This window comes from Cynoglossus semilaevis, chromosome 20 (assembly GCF_000523025.1).
Source record: "Cynoglossus semilaevis isolate Cse_v1.0 chromosome 20, Cse_v1.0, whole genome shotgun sequence".
NCBI lineage: Eukaryota > Metazoa > Chordata > Actinopteri > Pleuronectiformes > Cynoglossidae > Cynoglossus > Cynoglossus semilaevis.
The window spans coordinates 6,388,870-6,409,837 of NC_024326.1; the positions used below are offsets into that span (position 1 = coordinate 6,388,870).

General features: G+C 39.7%; 1 protein-coding gene and 1 long non-coding RNA gene across 2 annotated transcripts; both read right to left on the reverse strand.

Annotated features, from left to right (window-relative positions):
• Window positions 1-1,009: 1,009 nt before the first annotated feature.
• Window positions 1,010-20,542, reverse strand: LOC112486293 (uncharacterized). The gene is made up of 4 exons (XR_003048699.1): window positions 20,484-20,542; window positions 20,318-20,404; window positions 20,184-20,243; window positions 1,010-4,336 (listed from the first exon to the last, which is right to left on the reverse strand). It is a non-coding gene; the product is annotated as an uncharacterized LOC112486293 (long non-coding RNA).
• On the reverse strand, window positions 15,248-17,716 carry foxc1a (forkhead box C1a). Its single transcript, XM_008334293.3, has one exon. The coding sequence runs from the start codon at window positions 17,200-17,202 to the stop codon at window positions 15,772-15,774; it is 1,431 nt and encodes a 476-aa protein (XP_008332515.1). The 5' UTR covers window positions 17,203-17,716; the 3' UTR covers window positions 15,248-15,771.
• Window positions 20,543-20,968: the final 426 nt, after the last annotated feature.

Genomic DNA, 20,968 nt, shown 5'->3' on the forward strand with positions numbered 1-20,968 from the left:
GGTGAGTCACGCCGCATTATAACACGGTGGTTTGCATCCACTGCTGAGCGTTGTCTCCATCATTTTTGCCAAGAAATGTAAATTTAGCATCAGGTTTTTTCGAGCTGACTATTAGATTTGTCAGGATAGGGAGAAAAAAAAAGTGCAGTTAGTGCCTGCATTTACCAGCGTGCGTCAGTATTTCTACATTTTGACAAAATGCAAACATAAACTAGTGCAGTACATTACATCTTGCACATCTTGATATTGCTCTGTCCTCTGCAGGAGCGTGCTAATAACTTGTACTGAGCTGAAAGAGTTGAGGGTGAAAAAAAAAAAAGAAACGACAGAGAAAGTAAAGCACCTCCTTCAGCGCTCAGGCATTTCCTTCTGGGATATCCCCCTCTTATGACCTCTGAGGGGAAAAACGAGAGATGGTGCAGAGGAAAAAGTGAATGTAAAACTGGCACAGTCCTTTAGGGTGTGTCCTCCTGAGAGTTACGGGGTAGCAAGCTACAATGACCTTTAATGGATTTGAGTGACAGCCAGTCAGTGCTGGATCAGCCTGCAAGGAGTGGCTGGAAAGAGGCCCTTTCTCTATTGTTCTCTCCGTGACAGGTCCTACCATGCTTCAGTGAGGGCAGGTGCTTTAGGGTGTCAAAATAGGAAGACCCACGGACAGGCTTGGCTGCTGTCCATGCTCCTCTGGCATATGACAAAAGATCGACTCTCACCTTGGCACAAAAGGACGGCCAAATGTGAGAGCAGGTCGTTTACAAAGACCTGCAAAGGACTCCATGCTCTGCCTTAACGGGAAAGGCTTGAATAACGCCAGGTCCCAAATGAATGCGTGCCTTGGAAAGATCCGGTCATCTTCTTTATCTTCTGTTGAGTGTGTGCCATGAAATATAATCAGAATGACAGTTGTCTTTCCACACATGCTGATATGTGATCTTAATTAAATAAAGAGCATTTTGACGTTTTGTCCTGACCAAGTCAATCGTACTGATTTTTTGGGGGGGATTTTAAATCAAGCATTACAAATGTAGGTTTTATCAAGACTGTGGAGAAAAAAAAAAGATGATAAAAAGTGAATTTTTGAATAATGATTAAAGGATACGCATAATTGTCCAGGATCCAAATGAAGACCACAAGAAGGAGCCAAGTTGTTATCAAAGCTCGAGTGATTATTTTCCACAAGATTTTCCTGTCAGGATGTTATGAATGTCTCCATGTTCAGTGGCCGGTGATAAATGGTGTCGCTCTGCTGTGCTGATGTCATAAAACAGCCTCAAGACCCGACTTCCCCTCCAGCAAGTGTGCTCTGTAGGATGTACTCACTCTGCCCTATTCACGACAGACGGCATGTGTGTATGGGTGTGTGTATGTTTGTCTCCACTGCGTAGGTGCAAACATATCCTTACTTCAAAACAAGTTCCTGGAATGGTTCTAAGTCTTAAATTCTTCCTCTTCCTTCTTGTGTTGGTCTTATGTTTCTGCCTATATAATAATGTCAATGTCAAATCAATAATTAACAACTCAGTGTGGCTCTGAGAGCTGGAACATCCAACGTCTGGCATCCACTCGTCTTCTCATGACATTCAACACGTGCTGGATTCTCAAAAACACTTGTAAGAGCCAAATGAGTTATAATTAAATTAGTTTGTAAGTTCCCTGGATTTACAGTAATCACAGGAAGAACTAGTTCTAAGGCCTTTCAATTAGAGGTGAGTTGAGTTGACATAAATGCAAGACAAACTTTTACACAGCTTCTACACCCCGGGTATTTGGACGCCATGACCATCTACTAAATATTGGGAAAATATATATTTTTTACTTAGATAGACATACATAAACACAGGTCAACTTTTGTCTTAGTATTCAATAGTATTCAAATATGATTAATATATTCAGTTCATTCATGTGGACTGTTAATATTTGCCATAGTTTAAATGGTATGTACTTAGTACTTACTAGTATATAGTGCTTTTCTACACGACTCAAAGCACTTTACTTTGGCATCTACCTACTGATAGAAAAGTCAGGAATCTATCCCACAACCCTCCTTATTATTACTTTACACCATATCTTGTTCAGTGACGTTATGTTTCACTAGAAGCCATTTGAGTCACAGGCCTGTAAAGGGTCAACATTCCTCATGTTTGGTTTGTAATCTCATATGAGATATGGACGTTGAAGTCCAGAGAGGTCTGAGGTGATTTTGAATCTGCCCGCGTCCACGTGCCTGTCAGTGTGTGTAATTTTTGGATTACTTTCTTCCATTTTCCCGCTCACTCTATCTCCTCCGTCAGTGTGGGCTGACTAAGTTTCTCCAGTGCCAGGGGAGTCTGTTGCCATTGTTCTGGGCTCTGACGGCAGCAGAGTTGTCGTTGATGGACAACACTACTGATTCCCTCGCTCTTCCTGTACAGACCCAGACTGAGCGGTTTGCTCCACCGCTCTTATCACTCATGTCACTGTGCCAGCAGAGAGGAAAGCTGTGGGAGTATTAAGACCAGGAGAGATTTTCCCCAGCGTTCTTTCGTTTGACAAAAAGCCAGCCTTCGATCTGAGGCGATGACTGAGGAAGCTTGGTAGTGGTTTCAGTGTGAGCAATTATATGTGACAGAGGTAGAAGTTAAATGCCCTTTGCGTTATGACTGTGTTTCTCCCTGTTTGGGCATGACAAGTTGAGAGAGATTATTGCTGCTGATAAGATAAGAATGTAGCAGTCGCCTACTCTGGTTGCTGGTGCAGAAGGAGGAAATGCCTATCTGATGGGCTTTTCAAGTTGGATTCTGAATGGACAGACTGGGAAGGACAACGGCATTTATACTGTTGAAATCTACATCTCATTTGCTCACAGACATGACCACTGGGAAGTGTTGGAAACAATAGAAACACACGAAAGAACTGTAGCAGGAACATAACGTTAGCAAACTCAGACTTGTTGTTGTCGTTACTGTGCAGAATGTTGTGTCTACAAAACATATTTGTATTAGCATGAATAATCACCATCTAGATTTTTTCTTCTTACATAATATTTCTCTCCTCCCACTTCCATGTTTCACTGTGAGGATGCTCTTCTTTGGGTTAAATTCCTCTCCCTTTCTTTTACAAATTAAGGCAACACCTCCATGGTTTATTGTTGTATTTTTGTCTGTCTTAGTCTTAGTGCCTGTGACCATTGTCAATAGCCACTTTCAGTACATTTTAAAGGAGTCTCTTCAGTCTCTTCTTCTCCAATTGCTATGACTGAATAAATACATAAGTTGTAAAATGCAAAGTAGAATAAATTGATGTGTTTAAAAATAGCCTTTAACTTTAAATAATACCGTCTGAGAACACATTTTTACTTGAAATATTTGATTTATTGAATTATTTCTTGAACATTTTTCCTTCACCCGTGATTTGTGTCATGTGTTAACTCATAGTCATACTTTCATTTCAGGTGAAAAGGCAATAACTTATGCATTTTTTTAAATCCCAACTGCCTTCACAGCTTTCGCCCATCTTAATCTCTGTGGATTAGGAGGTACCGCCTGTCTGTTATCCCTCAGTGGGTGGAGATACAGATCCAGGTGCTCTATGGCTCCTTTTGTCTCCCTGACCTGACTTCAACTAACATACATCAGGCCACAAATATTTCTCAGACAAGATTTTCAAGTCTCTGCGTCCGGATCACGTACGCGCAGGATGAGATTTGCGGAGAGAAAAAGACAAGGTGTAGACATATAAAGCATGTATGTAATCTCAGAAATGCTCACATACGTCCTGCCAACAAAGGAAGCCCCTATTACATTGTTGCATGATCCTATCATTTAAATCACACACACACGGCTCCTGTGTTTATTTTTCTTAGGATACATTTTCTGTATACACCCGAGACAGAGAGAGTCCTTCTCAATGCCTCTGCCAAACACCATGAAAACACCAGCCGAGGTTCAGTCCAAGACATTTAAATGTGGCCCACACTGGAATCCAGACCTGACTGTCTAGCAGTTGCCAGACCAGACCTCCTATGTTTTGTCCTCCCCTGGCAAAAGCAAGTCAATTATTGAGAAAGTGCGTGAACAGGGGTCAATGTGTTTTTCCAGAGGTTAAATCAAGTGTGTAACCTCCACGCTGAAGATTGATGATTGCCTCCCGACAGCCAATGAGACACAGCCTGGGACTTCTGTGAACTTTGGAGCGGCCCACAACCCTGCTCCCCAATTTGCAGGAGGTGCTGTGTGGAGGTGACCGGAGTACACAGCTATTCATTTCTGTAAACTGCCAGTGGAGTCCAGCCCGCCCCGCGAGCAGGCCCAGCACTTTCATGTTTCCGCATACGGCATGCCCTGTGCAATCCGGCCGCCTGTTATGAGCATGAAGTAAACAAAACATTAGGTCATCATAAATCACCAGCCAATGACATGTCTGGAGCTGAGATTAGACAAGAGCGGAGTAGAGCAGTGGAGCATGGAGCAGGGAAGCCAGCCTCTCGTATCTGCAGCCCGCAGCTGATTCTCTCCTCCTCGGTCCCAAAGTGTAAGATCATTATTGAAATTGCAGCTCAATTAAGATAAGGTTAAATGACTTTCTCTGTCTGCCGCTTTGATCTTCAGGGGACTTTCTCCTCACTAGATCTGAAAAACGTTGCAGCTCAGGAGACAGTCACTAGGTCTGCACTTTGATCTCAAAGTTGTAGGACGTAGAAAAGTTAGAGTATTTTCTGCAACAAAAGAATTCAAACGGCTTAAAAACTGTGAATAATTCAGGCTACAGAAAAGTTTCTGTTCTGTTTTAGACACTAGCATGCATCCAAGGTCATGCACATTCAGCAGCAGTTTCCACATGTGGCACACAGACTTCCCTGTGTCTTTTTTTCAATATGAATGACTGAATAACAAGTCCTTAACTCCTTATGTTTTCTGCGGACGCAGTCCTCGCACTCAAACCTGTGACTTTCCCTGTGTCCAAACTTCCGAACTGAGTTTCAGGAATCAGCTTCTACCTTTGTTTATTTTTTCAAACAAAATTGGATTTCCCATTCAAAACATTTAACATTAGAAATATTTGCCTTTTGTTTTCTTTTTCCCTGTTACCAAAACGTCCCTGGTGCTTGTAGTTTTTATTGCATTATTTGAAAACGATCCCAGTAGGATTTGGAAAATTCTAAAGAGTCTAACACAATGTTTCATTTTCTTTTATTTAAAGACCAGAGATAATTTAACCCTTTTCACAGAATGACAAAGAGCTGAGGCTTAGCATTGACGTGTGCAACACATTCCTCGTCAGCTCTTCATTTTCCGTTGCCACAGGCCCCGAGTGCTGAAACGTGACGTTTTTTCCTGCATGTCTCTGCTGAATCAGTGTAACTGAACATGTCTCCTACTGTTGTACACTGGTGTACAGATCAAATTGTACACGTGTGTGAGTGTATGAGTGTACGAAAACCCCCAAAGGATAAAATGTTAACATTATTTTCATCAGCTCCTAGGAACTTATTGCCACTGACATGCGATAATAAAAAGTAATACAACGTTAACAAGAAGTAGAACAAGATTTCAACAGAAATCTAGATTTTCTTTTTACCAGAACTAATTCAAATTCCTAACTTTCCTTCTGTGTCCATTGGTAATCTGTGTTCCCTTTGTCGTAAAGTTCATGTATTTGCCTGACTTCTCACTGTAAACACAATGGCTGAAACATCAGAGGCCCCAGCACTGGGGATGTTTATATGAGCAGAGAGAGGCTGGAGATGGAACAGAGATACGAGTACTGATCTGTGAAAGGAACCACCGCTGTATCGCTGCTGCTCGCCATCAGGCACAAACACCATCTGGATGCCTCTCGCCAGACAGAGAAGGCCTCACACCTGCACACCTCACAGAAAACACACAAAGAGCAGCTGATATGAAGTAAAAGTATATTTCTCAGAAGATTCTGAGCTCAGCAGCTCTAAAAGTCAGATTGAAGCACCGTTTGATTTAAAGTCTATAATTGCAAAAGCTTCAAAATCGCTTCAGGAGTCTGTCACTACCTCCACGGTGACCTTTTACTTCTTCATTGATGTTTACAGATTAAGTTAAACTAACTTCCCTTTTTGGAGCATTCCACAGACTCACATCTGTGATTTTGGAACTCGCTTTCAACGCAACAATGCAGCCAAGCACGGCACTGGAGAATGGACGGCTTAGAGAAAATGAGTTAACTGGCCTGAGAGTAAACAATGGGCTGTCAGAAGGAAGGGTTTTCCTTACAGAGGTCAGGGGTCAGCTTGTCCTTTGACACTACCACAGACTGTGGACATTTGATATTAATTTTAGGTCAGTGAAAATGCCGTGATCAGCAGCGTGCTGTTGTTTTTGTTTTAGTGTTTGTTTGTTTGGAAGCGTGTCTGTCATAATACATACGTAATAAAATCGGTTTGAATTTTCTTTTCTTTTTTTTTGTTTGCATTTTGGTCACGTTAACTCTCATAGCAAAGTGTAAGGTCATTTTAAAGGTCACGGGATTCAGCAAATCTCTGTTGACTGATCTGTTAGACCATACACTGTTGTTTATTTATTTATTTTTAATTTTTTTAAAATGATTTTGTTGTCCTTGTATAAAATAAATAGTTCACTTTTGTGAAAGAAAATGTCCTGCAAAGCTTCAATAACACAAAACACTTAAATGATGCTCTTTTAAACAAACAAACAAACAAAAAAAAACTAATCAAAACAAAGTAGCCTTAAAGGTAGTTGCTACAAAAACTGCAAGGTAAGTAAGAAATAGCCCCATTAGAAATAGATAATATGTATCACAGGAAAATGTAAAACAAAGCTCAAGAATTCACAAAAAAAATCTAAATAAAAAATAAAAATATGCAAATGTTTGCCAAAAATAGGAAAAGATAATCATAACGATTGCTTTAAAAAAATAGAAATAGAACTTTATATGTCTATTTATGTAGAAAATATATTTTTATATCACAGCATCTATACACTCATACCAGACGGTATTCCATTGTTTAAGAAAATACATGCTAACTCAGTTCACTCATTACTACCAAGTTGCCAACTATCGGGGAAATTCTTTGACGCAATGTTGTGTAAAAATTATCTAGTAACTTGGAAATAATAATAAAATACGCCTGAAATTCTTTTACAGAGGCAAATAAAATCCCTTGTTAAAGAGAGAGAATTTCCAACCCTGGTGTGTGGTAAATCCCTGCTACTGTGTCTGTAGGGGACTGATGATTCTCTGTAGGAGGAACACGGAGCAGAGCGACTGCAGCTACGTTGGCTGTTATAAAATACGACTGCAAGCGGAGATACAGTCATGGACCTGCAGAAAAGATTAATGCACAACAAATGGATGTTGTTTCAGCCCAAGTAAGGTTGATAATGATTTAAAAAAAATAAATAAACTCAGGCCCTCAGTCACGTAAATGTCACTTACCAAGTCTGTTAAAATTACTGCAAGCATGTCCAATGTCTGGCCTGGGGACCACTCGTGCCACTTGGATTGGTTTTATGGCCCTGTGACTTCTTCATTTTTATTTACCGGCATGGCAGAAAATTAACTTAACAGAGTGATTTTTGCTGCGTTGAAATATGTCTACGAGACATTGAAAGGATTCCCAGGAAACTTTTATCAAATATTACATTTTTTTTACTTTGGCTATTATGGGACAGAGTTTTCTCTTTATTCTTGTTCATTAGCCTGCTATATTTCTAAGAGCTTTCCGTTATTTTGAAGCGAACCTGTGAGCTAACAGCAATCACACGAGCTTTACTTCGAGTTTGTTCACCAGTACATTTCTTCAGTGAAATGGTTGCAGTCATTACGCTTTGACAGAGGTTCGCAACTTCTACACCAATATTATATTTTCATGGTTACCATCAGGAAAATAATTCCTAACAGCCTTTGTCAATTTTCTATCCTGTGATATAAGGCTCAGAGGCCCGTTAGATGATTTCTAATAAAATTTGAATATATATTTTTCCTTCAGGATTACCATGGTTTCATGAGCATTTCTAAATAAATTAAATTTGAGGCTAACACCAAGTATTACCATGTGTTTTTTCAGCAACAAGTGAAGGTTGTATTTCACTCCTAAAAACCCCTTTTTTCAGATGAGTGGTAAAACTGAGGGCTTTCTTAATATTTCTTATGTTTTTCTTATCTGACCGCATAGAAAGACAGCAGTGTTTTGCAGAACTCCGTCCAAACCTGGGCGGTTGAGTTCAATAACATCAGAAGTTACACACTAACAAATATAATGCTCTAAATAAATCTGTCAAAATGCAGTGCATTTGTCTGGCACTCAATGAGAAAATCACACAAGAAATATCAACTTGACCAGGGTGTTTCTACGTTATTTTAAAATCTGATCTGCCTTAAAAAAAAAAAAAGTTTGGACACTTCTTCATTACAAAAGCCCAGGGAGAAATACAAGCAAAGTGTGATACAACTTTTTCCCTTCTGGATGTGTTATTGTTGACATTTGGATTTTCTCTAGTAGTAGTGAATTTTCATCACTTTTCCATCAGATAATTTCATGACATGCTGACCTCCTCTGCAGATTGACAGAGCAAACATGTGATCACATGTTTTCATCTCCAGTGTCTCTCAAAGAAATAACAGTGGAATCTGTTTTTAATAAATCAGCCGCACAATATTGGATTAGTGTGTTCCCAGAGAGCACGGAGCTGTGCCTCCTTTTTTAGTACACACTCCCCGCTGCCATGTGACCTTCACAATAAGAGACAGAGTCGAGGCAGGGGAAGATGTGACAAGACCATTTGTGGGAAATAAGTCAGGAGGTAGTAGACGGTTTTGGTGGTCGCCCAAATTAACAAAAATGTCTCTATGTGATTGCACAATCACTCACGTCTACACACGGCTGCCAAAAATTAATAGTTTTTTTTTTCAGGGTCTCTGCACAAACACTTACAAAAACAGCAAATCTTTCTAATAAAATCTGACTTCATGTATGCTTTCCTCAGCGTTCCACCCACAGTGAGAAGCCACTTCTCCCTTCTGTATTAATAAAACATGAAATATATCTGCAAACCAATTTCACACTGTCTCTTCTGCTGGATTCTCTTTTCTGTTTTGTAGGAACTACAAACATTAAAAGAAAACAGTAATTATCAGCCTCTTTTTCACTCTGTTTACATGATGCCCTCAAATCTACAGAATGTGTAATAATCAATATCTGGTTAAAAATGCAATTTGTATGCGTTTACAATATTTTGTGAAAAAAAAAATTAATCTTTGGGACATATTTCCAGCCTAAAGCTTTAAGTCTTGGAACTTAAACATTTGCAAAAATAAATAAAAATTACTTTGGACAACATAAATCTGATTGATGGCATTTTTGCAGAATTCAAAAATGCCATGTCCTCTTAAAAATGAAGTTCACCATAGTGTTGCAAATAATAAACAGTTAGTTTTTAATCAGAAGACCTCCAAAAAATATGAATAAATCTAGATGATTTATTTAAACGTGTGCACATTTGATTTTATCAAGAAAAACTGAGTGGATAAATTAATGTTAAGACAAATTCATTTCAGGTCATTTGTAAAAAAAATACTGACTAGTAAAAACAATGAGGTTGTAGAATCACGTATTATGATAATGAAAAGGATCAAAATTATTTAATATATTTTAATTCACGTTTTCTTATTTTTTTGGTTAGTTTCCTTTTCAATCTGTCAAAGTGGCATTACTGTGATGGTGAGATTTAATTGGGGAAATCATCTAGCCAAAATATTTATTTTTAAGCATCCTAACTACATCCGTTAACACTTGAGTCCATTTCTGATTATTCCAAATGCTGCATACGCTCATTGAAACAAAATGTATATTAATATATTTGTTGAGAGATTCTTAGGAACATTTTAGGGTCAATTTTTGTACATTTTATTTTTTAGTTGAATTATTTTTTTGCAGTAATTCAATAGTTTTAATAGATTAAAAGCATCACTACAGTCATTTTATTTTTATTTTTGGTACCATACAACATTTTTAGCATTTCACTTTATAGGACAGTCCTCCTTTATTTGTAACAAACAGATACAAAGTATAAAATATATTTATGTTTTAGATAAGAACATTTTTAGTTTAGGGTCCTCATTTGACTATTGGCCGGGCTGGGTCGGTTCCCCAGACCGCATTTTGGACATCAGATTTTGTNNNTTTCAGTTTATAGGCTGTGACAGCGCCAGTCTTGGATTGTCGGTTTGCTTTTTGAAGGCCAAGTCGCTGCCTTTAGGACGACATGTGACCCACAAAGACAGAGACAACTGCTACTGTGGCACAGACAGCAGGAGCTGCAGTGGCCTCCCATGTCACAAACGACAGAGTCAGACTTGGCTGACACTGTTCCACACACGCTTTGGAGAACACAGAATGTGCCATAAAGTCAAAATCCTATTGTCCCTTTCGAACTGTTTGTTCTGTCATATTTTATTTATGATCGACATGAAGGAGAAAATACGAATTAACAAGAATTAATTTTATCCATGAAGAGCATTGATTTAATATATCACTTTTTGTCATAAAAAGTCCATAAAAATACCAAGTTTTTTTTAACAAAAGATAATATATAAACACATGCTTTAACCTTTATCAGCCACACCTGCGGTGGAATTAAAGCTTTATTCCTCACCGAATATTCGGATTAAAAAGAATGTTGTAAAGTGGACCAGAAAAATGGCCAATAATCATAAAATTAAACTACCTGACAATAAAAATAGTGTATGTCTTGCCGCTATAATTGCGACATTCACTGACGTCCTCCGTGCGTAAAATAGGTGCTATAATTAGAAACCGCAGGGCCGAGCTGCAGAGAAGCAGGTTTTGTGTAAACCTTGAAGGCAACTCTGTTCGTTTTTCAGCCGTCCGGGTTACTCGCAGGTCGGCCGTTTCCCTCTCAGCTCTGAATTCACAGTACCCCATTATCCCAACGTGCCATGGTCTGCTAGTGTGCGCCAATCCGTTTCTTTTGCTCAGACGGGGATGCCGCACCGAGAAGCCCGTGTTTGCGCACGTCCACGCTCCTTCTTTGGACAAAACCGAGTGAATCATTTCACTTGACGATAATCATTTGTCTTAAAAATGAGACACGCTGCACGACAGGCTGCAAGCAGCGCTTATTTTCCCCTCTGAGAGAGAGGCAAGTGCTGGACCTCCAACCTTTCACTCGTTTGGCCGAAGCGCAGACAGAAATTGCGTCTATGGACTATTTAATTAGAAGCAGATGGCGTTTTGGAGCTTTTTAACACAGGAGAAGAAGAAGGAGGAGGAGGAGGAGGAGGAGAAAAAAAAGTCAGCCAGCATTTTCCATAGTGAGCTGAGTTGGTTAGTGATCCATACAGGTGCACACACAGACTGCTCACACTGGAGGCTTCAGTGCATCCACTCTCTCTTCCCCTCTCTGCCCTCCCCATTTAAAATGAACGGAACATGGAATGAGTTGCCACAAGCGGACTGAACACACGAGACTTCTTCTGGGAAAAGGTTGGACTCAGATGCTGCGCGTTTTACGCCTAGTCCATTATGGTCAGTGTGGATGGTCCGAGGACAGGTTAATAGATTGTTTATAAAAGGTGGACATCACAGACCCAGAACCATCTGTGTGAATCCACCACATTAAGGATTAAGAAAATGACGACCTCTTATTTTCCCATACACCCAATCTGCGTTTTAATCAAAATCGCAAACGTAAATTACATAATCGACTACATAATTGTTAATTTCGAAACTAAAAGCACTGCTACAAATTCACAGTATTCAACGTATCACTACCCTAGTATAGTTACTTCACAGTTACTTTTGCCCTTCGGGTTGTTGCGTTCATGGACGACAGCCGCACATCGTCAAAGCTGGAGTTTGAAGGTCAAGTTTTCTCTGATTGTAGTTTCCAGAGAACTTTTGACACAACAAAGCCATCTGTCTTTGTCAATTAATTATATTTTTGTACTCAATCGTCATTGTGCCCATGTCATCTGAAAAGAATAGATAAATCACGTGTTCTGGGAGACGATCAATTTTTTTAAGGCCTTAACTTCCAACTTACCTCCAGGGCAAAAAACACTGGCTACACCCACTTCAGGTCAAATTTAGCTGCCTGTAAAACCATAGAATTGTTCCGATGATTAAAATAATATTTAGCTCCATAAGTGTTTGGTTCACGGGATTTTAAAACAAAAAACAACCACATTTGAGTCACTTTAACCGAATTCAAAGCAGCCTTCGTACCAAAACAGAAATAATAAATGTTGGATCTGATAGTGTAGTTTTTGATTTGTTTAAATATTAAGGTGAACTCCACTACAGGCGCGTTTGTCTTTGCTATTTGACCCAAAGCAGTTGAAGGGAAGTTGTGCATTTTCAGGAATGTAGCGGAACGTTAGAGGAAAGAGGAGAGTCGAGCCTCGGTGCAGGCGAAAACAGGGAACCAAGGAGCCCGAATCACACGAACCGGGGATCACACACATATATTTATAAATATATTATAATTCAAAAAAGTTTTAGAACACGACAACTGGGAATGCTTCGGTCTCTTAAAGTCCAGTTCCGACATTTGATCCTAGTAGCTTCACCAGAACTTCGGCAGTTCTGCAGAAGCATCTTGGATCAGAACCTTCACAGACACCGTCCAATCACATGCAAGCGTGTCGTCACAGGAGCCTCACATCTATCCTATCACATGGACAAAGTAAATCTGCTTGAAAATAAATTTGACCCAATATACTGTATAGAAAAGTATAGTACAGTGTATATATGTAATACTCGTATACATGAACAAAGTATAGTACATATTGTATTATTACACAATTTTGTACATTTTATTATATATTAATATAAAATACAATATTTATACTATACTTATACTATAGTCTAGTATAATATTACATTACTGCGCGACTCTAGTATAGTACAGTAAGGTAAAGGTTAGTATGTCATGATACTGTATATAACAAATATTATAGTTTGATCCAGTCCAGTCTACTCCAGCATATTTTAGTACAGTACAGTTTATTACAAATTTAGTTTGATATATAATAGAATACATAATATAATCCAGCCTAGAATAGCGTAGTTTATTTAGCATGTAATTTTGTAGAATATTAAATTACATCAAATTACATCAATATAGTTTTCTTCATATATTATATTATACTATATTATATTATAATAAAATAAAGTAGTTTTCAGCTCCCCAGTCCTAGCAGCAGGCGTGTATTGTTTTTTTTTTTTTTGTTTTTTTTTGAGCAGCTTCTATTCTACGTTTATGTTCACATTTAATTGTACCGTTAATTTACAGTTATAAAACTCTAATCAGACTACCCCCCCCCCCCCCTTCTTCTCTGTGTGGCTCTGCTATGTCCTGTTATATTGTTGATGGTGTGCTCTCCTGGCCGACATCCTCCTCATTGACCCCCGTCTCCCTCTCTGCCTTTTTCCGTCTCATGAAAAACGATTCCAGCTCTCTGATTGAATTTTATTCCTTCCTGACCTGGTCCATTCTGTGAGGGCGCCATCAATCTTTTGACTAACACGACCGTTTGTTTATTGCGCCTTTTACTTGGGAAAGTATCTAATGACTTTTATGGGCCTGTGATTGTAGTCGGGGCTGGCAAGCAGGGTCTGGACTGGCTGCTGCCCTGGACAAGACATATTTTGGGGTTTTTTGATCGTACTGTATGGTCTGACATTCCTACATGCTCTGTTCTGATTTGTTGATATATCGCTGTCTTCCTTCTCACATTGTTCTATAAGAGCTCCGCTTCTTTCTTTTTTTTTTTTACTAGAGGCTATAGTATAGCACTATTCTATAAAATTACATAACATGTACGAAACTGCACAAAATGTTGTTTATGACGTCATAAAAAGGGGTCAGAATCACAACCTCACGTCACAGTTTACACAGATGACGTTCTGGTGCCAGTGGTCGCCTGTGTTATTTGTTGGCCATCAGCGTAAGAGAAAAGAAAATCTTACATTTGTCAATAAAAAAACAATGGCCGGCATGTTAAATTAATTTGATTTTATGTCATTTCTGACATAACAAATTAATTATGGTAAAATAATTTTCAATCATGGAGTCTGTTCTTAATTGAACACGTAGACTATTGACAATTGTAACTGTTGCTACACTAGTAGTGCGTTTAAATGACGATATTAATTACAGCGATTCATACTCGAACCGTATTATTTTATTTAAAAAAACCTCACCATTATTATTATTATTATTATTTGCTTACAAAACATGCGCAAAGAAAAAATAAATATTAAAACTAAAAAACTAAACCTACATCGTAATAAAATGATAAATTGACGTAAAAACTGTAACGAAGCAAAATTGTTTATTTAAATTTGATTATTGACTTTGTAAGTATTCATAATGGTAAGTAAGACGAAGGCGGCTCCTGCTGATTGAATAATACTAATGTGTATTTATTTTAGCTCTGTTTGATGATTTGTCACTGAATGTGATTAAACGAGATTAAATCTGTGTCACGTCGGCTGCAACCAATTTGTTTGAATCTGCTCGTTTTACAGTGACTGCTGTAGGATTACAGTAGAACCAGACGTTGACAAATTTAGAGGAAAAATAAATACAATTCTCCCCACTTTCGCCTTTCGATGCCCAGTGCTCAGCTTTGTGTGTGTGTGTGTGTGTCGTGTCAGAGCTCTGTGTGTTCAACCATCCTAGCTCAGTGACAACTGCACCCTCTTTGGCATGTGTGGTATGGTATAGAGGAAGCACTGGCATGTAAACAGTAAACAGAAAACCTCATCCAAAAGGAGAGTTCTGGTGCGTGCTGTTTCCCAGGACTGGGCCTGGAGCTCAGTTTGTTCTGCCTCCATCTTGTAATGACATGTCCCAAAAAGTTATTTTTAAATTATGTGTACAAATAAAAAAAAAACATTTCTGCTGACTATTTTTCTGTTGTTCTGTTTCCCTGACCGTTGTCATTTAAAGGGCGTGCGGACAAAGATGCTGTCAAAACTTTCCCTGCGTTTTTTTTTCTTCACCAAAACAGAGCAACTACATCAGAAAAAACGTCAAAAACATAGATATTTTATCCTAAAAAATAATCTTAGCCTTTTTCTATATGATTTAAAACATCTCAGAATTAAATTAAATCCCACGATGTTTTATGGTCAGATTCATTCTGAGGCCTGTTTGCCCTCTATGTTACGTTAGCACGGGTCAGACTGAGTGTAAAATATCACCAGCCCGTTTTAAGTCTGCAAGAAACCAGGCGTAACTTAAACTCGCTTAAATTGACAAATTTATTAAACAAACAAAAACAAAATCCTTCAGGAAAAAAAATACTTTTCAACAAATGAAGAATCTTTGAAATAGTACGGCGATATACACGTTCCCTTTTTTAACTTTAACTATAATGGAACATATTTTTTCGGACAATTAAGGCAGTTCAATTTAGAAACACTTTTTTGGTGTTTGGTCCATAATATCCGGCTACACTTTAGAAATAAATTACTATATGCAATTTACACGGACACATGAAAACTGGCATATCTTTAGTATATCACAAAGAAGGCACAAAAGCAAAGAGAGACTTACGTGTTATTGGCAGTAACACTGTTCTTTAGAAAAACCAAGATCAAGTCTCTGGTTTGTGTTTTTGTTTCTGTCTCGTATTAGTTCATATTGTGAGGACGAGCGAGGAGGTTGGGCCTGGACAGGGACAGAAATCTACTGGAAGAGTTCATACACCGTGAGGAAAAAATATCAGGCCTGTCTTTTGTTATTGTTGTTGTTGTTGTTGTTTTTAAGGTCAGAATTTGCTGCAGTCGTATACAAAAGCTCCCGAAGTGCGATAGATGGACTGGCTCGGTGGGAATGACATCTGACAGCTGTTATTCCCATTCACCGGCGAGTTATTCAAGCCAATTCGTTGGGATTCAAACATCTCACGGACAGAGTGGAAGTTCTGCTGCTGCGCTGCTGCAGGGTAAGCTGCGCCCAGATGGCCCAGGTCTCCGGCCTGGTTGAGGTACCATGAGGTCAGCCTCCCCTGGTGGGCATGGTGGCCCTCTTGGCCAGAATTAAGATTAACGTGGCTCAGGGAGGATGCGGTGGTCGTGACAGAATAATCTGGCAGCGTTTCGTCCACGGTGGTGCTCGGGGCCAAGTGGCCAGATCTGTCCCCGGCGTACAAGCTCATGGCTTGCATGTTACAATGATAGGTAGCGTTGGAGGTAGTGGAGATGGTGTTTTGGTTACACGGCGAGCTATAGACAGATGTCTGACTTGGAGAATAGTTAAGGGACAACGACGGGGTTATACCTGTCCGGGTGGAGGCGCCTAGGCTGGGGGCGAGCTCTGTGGACCCCTGTGGGGACCCCCGAAGGGAGGTCATGATGTTGTCGACGCTGAAGCCCTGCGTCGAGGCCTGGCTGTGGTGCTGGTGGTGCTCGGAGCTGTCCATGCCGATGGACCTGCTAGAGGGGATGCTGTGAGGGCTCCCGCTGGACATGCTGCTGCTGCTGTCCGGGCTCTCGATTTTTGGCACGGTCCTCAGGGTGGGCGAGTCGGCCTGCGGTGGCGTGACTGTGCCGTTCTCGGTCTTAATATCCTGGATCCGGACTGGCTGAGAGCCCTGCACCGGCTGCTCCTGCTCCCGGCCTTGCTGCTGCCTGGGCTGCAGATCCTTCTGCTGCCGCTCCTCCTTCTCTCTCAGCGCGTCCTTCTTCTTGAACCGTCTTCTCCTCCTCAAGAAGCTCCCATTTTCGAACATATTGTAAGAGTCCGGGTCCAGGGTCCAGTAGCTGCCTTTACCAGGCTTTTTGTCATCACGGGGCACTTTGACAAAACACTCATTCAGAGACAGATTGTGCCTGATGCTGTTCTGCCAGCCCTGTTTGTTATCTCTGTAAAACGGAAATCTCTCCATAATAAACTGATATATCCCGTTTAAGGTGACCTTCTTGTCTGGAGAATTCTGGATAGCCATGGTAATGAGCGCGATGTAACTGTAGGGAGGTTTGACCATATCCTTCGGCTGAGGCTGCGGGGTGTACGGTCCATACGCACGGGCCATGCTGGCAGGATACTGGTCATGTGCCGCATGAGAGTACATGTTCATAGGTGCTGGCATCCCAGTGTATCCCCCGCCGGCCGCGGCCCGGTAATAGCTGGGGTCGCTGCTGATGTAGGGCACAACACCCAGAGAGTTGGGGCTGGAGACGGAGTAGCGAGCCTGCATGTCTTCACTCTGATCCGACGATATATAGCTTCCAAAACGGCAGACAGGGAGCTCCACTTCTCTTCCCTCTGAAGGCTGGGGCGCTCAGAAATCACAGTCCCTCACTGTTGACTAGAAGCAGTAACAGAGGAAAAGAGTGATTCAAACGGGTGCTGCGTTACTGGAACTCCGACGCGTCTAAGCCGTCCCCATCTCTGAAGGTCTGTGGAACAAACGCACATTGAAAGTCTTTCTGGACTTTGGACATCCGTCACCACACAGGACTTTTTGCGCAGTTAAATTCTTTGCTCCTTTTTGCTGCCACTAGAGCTCCTCCCACAGAAAGTGCGCGGGCCGTCCAATGGGGAGCCAGGGAGCGCAGCGAGCTCCTGGCCACACTCTGTGCTTTTAGTAAAAGGAGAGAAGGTGTCGGTAACTCCCTGCCCCACTGCAGCCAAGACTTCAGACGTGCCGTAGCAACTCACATGTATCTGATCACAGATGCACGGAACCAAGTGCTAAAAATCGTCAGATCTCTAATTATCCTCAACAAACGCTCCACAAACGCGTTACCCAAAGAAAATACAACCGCAGCATTTAAATGACAATAACTGTAACATTTGTTTTATTTAATTAATATGAATTATTAATTATTTATCCCTCAGTTTTATAACCAACAGCTCACTAAATAAGCTTGTGTCTCCGTTATTTCGGATGAAAAAATTTGGGGAACCAAATAGTGGATTTTACGCACAGTTTATTCTTCTCTATGACTTGTTTTCTTTTTAGTAAAAAAAGACCCCAGACTCAGACAAACAGATGAACTAAGATCAAAGCAGAACAGACCCTTTCTTTTTTGGGTCCTGGCAAAGGTGAAGTGCGATCTCATTAAAAAGGAAATTAAAGAGGGTTTGTGCTAAAGGTGATGGACTTTGTCTTTTACTAAAACCGTTTTACTGACGGGAACCAAATGTCTAAAGCTATCAAATGTGTTGTCACCTGTGGCCCCTAAAACATTTATCATCTCGTTAAGTGGACAAAAATAAATTGACGATAGGTCTGTGTTTTAAAGCCTTTATTTAAAAAAAATATATACACATATATGTTATATTCGTGCTGGTTTTTAAAGTGCTAAAAATATTATTTTATTCTGTTTAAAAACAGAACGGCATTTTTAGGCCTAATTCTGGGTGTTTTTCATTGCTGTCAGAGGCGACTGTGCATGAAATTGTTATAGGTGATTGTGAGGCAACATTACACTCCAGCACTGCTGTAATCCTCCGCAGGTCGTCTTAATTAAATGTCCGTGCAGTGGCCTGGTGCTGAGCCGGTTTCTCCTTACATGGACCCGGGCATGAACTTTTTCCACCGCCTCGGGCTGTTTACACAATTCAGAACGGGCCTTCCACTTAATACCGTGGCCTGCCCACCCAGTCCACCTTAACTGTTTATTAGTGAGGCACGGCGGAGCAGTGAGAAGGGAAGAATACGCGTCAGAATAACACAGAACCTCAGGAAACCGTTTTTTCTTTTTTCTTTTTTAAGCTTTATAATGAAATAGCTGTGTTACATATTCAATAAACCAAATATGTTTTTATTTATTTATTTTTAATGACATTGTCATTTTGGTGTTGTTCTAATTTTGTAGGATTATACTTTAAAGTCTGATTATATTATATTTAAAGCGATATTTAATAGTAAGACTTTCGACCAACTTTGTTATATATCTAGGCATATTATTTTGTCAAACCTGAAATACATCAAATAGCATGTAAATAAAATTATTTTCACAGTTATATCTGTATTATCATTATTATTATATTATTATTATCATTATTATTATTATATTACGTTGATGTTGTATTGACTTCATAGATAGATACATACATACAGTAAATAGACGAAAGATTAAAATAGATCAAAAACTTTGGATGTGGCTCCCTCTAGCGGCCATCGAATTGTCGGTGTTTACAATACAAAGTAAACTGATTTGAGAAATTCAAACAATATTTGTCAATGACTAAAATGATAAACTGACGAAATTGATGAAAAACAATAAACGCATTTGCATGTAAGTCCAGCACGTCTTTCGTACTTTCTTGATTTGTTCTTTTGTTTTATATCAGTGTTGTAGAAGTAAGCAACCAAAATTCCAAGTTAAGCATAGCTGCTGGTTAAAAATCAGGCAGATAACATGTAAACAAAGCCGTTAGAAGTTGTCCGAAATACAATGGAGATATTTTAAAGTTGAATATCACAATTAAGTCAAATAAAACTTAGCCAACATGTACCTACAGGTTAGCATATCATTTTAGAACAAAAGTAAATAAACAAGGGTAAACCAAAATGAAGGTAATGTTAATTTAAAGATATGGAATGCCTGAGAATAAAGCGACTTGAATGAATAATAACAAAAGGCATGTCCTAACACTTAGACCCAAAAATCACACTACCATGCTTAAAAGCAGTGGGGGGACTTTTTTTGCACCTGCGGCCTATCGAATGACAACCACAGAAAACTCAGAGAGACTGTAAGTGATTCATTACTGCCGAGCAACATCGAGTGCAGAGGCTGCAGAACATTTATGAAACCGTGCTGCCACCACATGGTCAACATTGGTCCAGCGCTCGGTGATTTAAAGTTCAGAAAAGGCAGAAGGTACTGATCTCACAGCACAACGAATGTGTTGTTGCCAACATACCTAAAATATATAGCAATAAAGTCAGGTAATAAAAAAATACGACGATTAAACCATAAAACAAAAACAAAAAATGCTACACATGCACTTTCAAAGACGGTAAAGTCTGCAGGATTTCAACCTTTATGTAAAGTAATATCAGACGCATTATATAATAACATTAAAAAATATATGACACAATACTTGTATATACTGTAAGAGCAATCCCCGAGAGGAAATTCTTAAATTAAGTCATTAATTTTCATGTATGCCATATGTTTGAGTTTAATTTAGTTTAGATGGACAAGTCCAACGTTTACTCACAGATAAGTGGCGTTTTCATCTACAGTTCACTGCACACGGACTCTGAAACTGTCCGACGACCTGGAAAAAAATGCACCTGATGCTATGTTTACATACGAACAGTATAATGTTACTGTGTATTTACATGCATTTACCTTTATTTTGGTGAACAAAGTCAGGGGGTTGTACCGCCGGTGTTTCTGGCACGCCGCCGTCCACCGCGACACCCTGGTCATTTCCCTCTGTAGCCAAAGTAATCCCACACGGCTGATTTAATGATGCATTTATAGAGAATAACACTTTTTCTGCCATTTTTTCTACCTCAGGACGCTTCTCTTCTGCAACTTGCAGGTGTTCCTTCCTGGGGACCGGAAACCAAGCAACAAACGCCGCAATGAGCAGGTGTTGTGTAACGTTTTTTTGGCTCCGTCAATTATAGTTCCGTTCCCTTAAAAATTTACCGTAACGCTTATTCACGCAAATAATGTGATATCGAGAGATCGTGACATCCTTATAGGTGACATTTAAAGTAAATAATAATAATAATAAAGGGACACATTACTAAATTTCTCAAAATATGCGACAGGGGTTTTTGTTCTTGTTTGTTTGTGTGTTTTTACACATTTTCAACAGGATTAAAGAATTGGACGACCAGCAGACCAGTCAAGCACATGTGCTAAATGACGACCACGCAATTATTTTGTAACTTGTGTAGAATAATCACCTATTGTTAACCACCGTCTGGATGTCTAGGATCTATTCATTGTCTTTTGGTCTCCTTCTTCGTTTTTTCTTGTCTCAGAAAT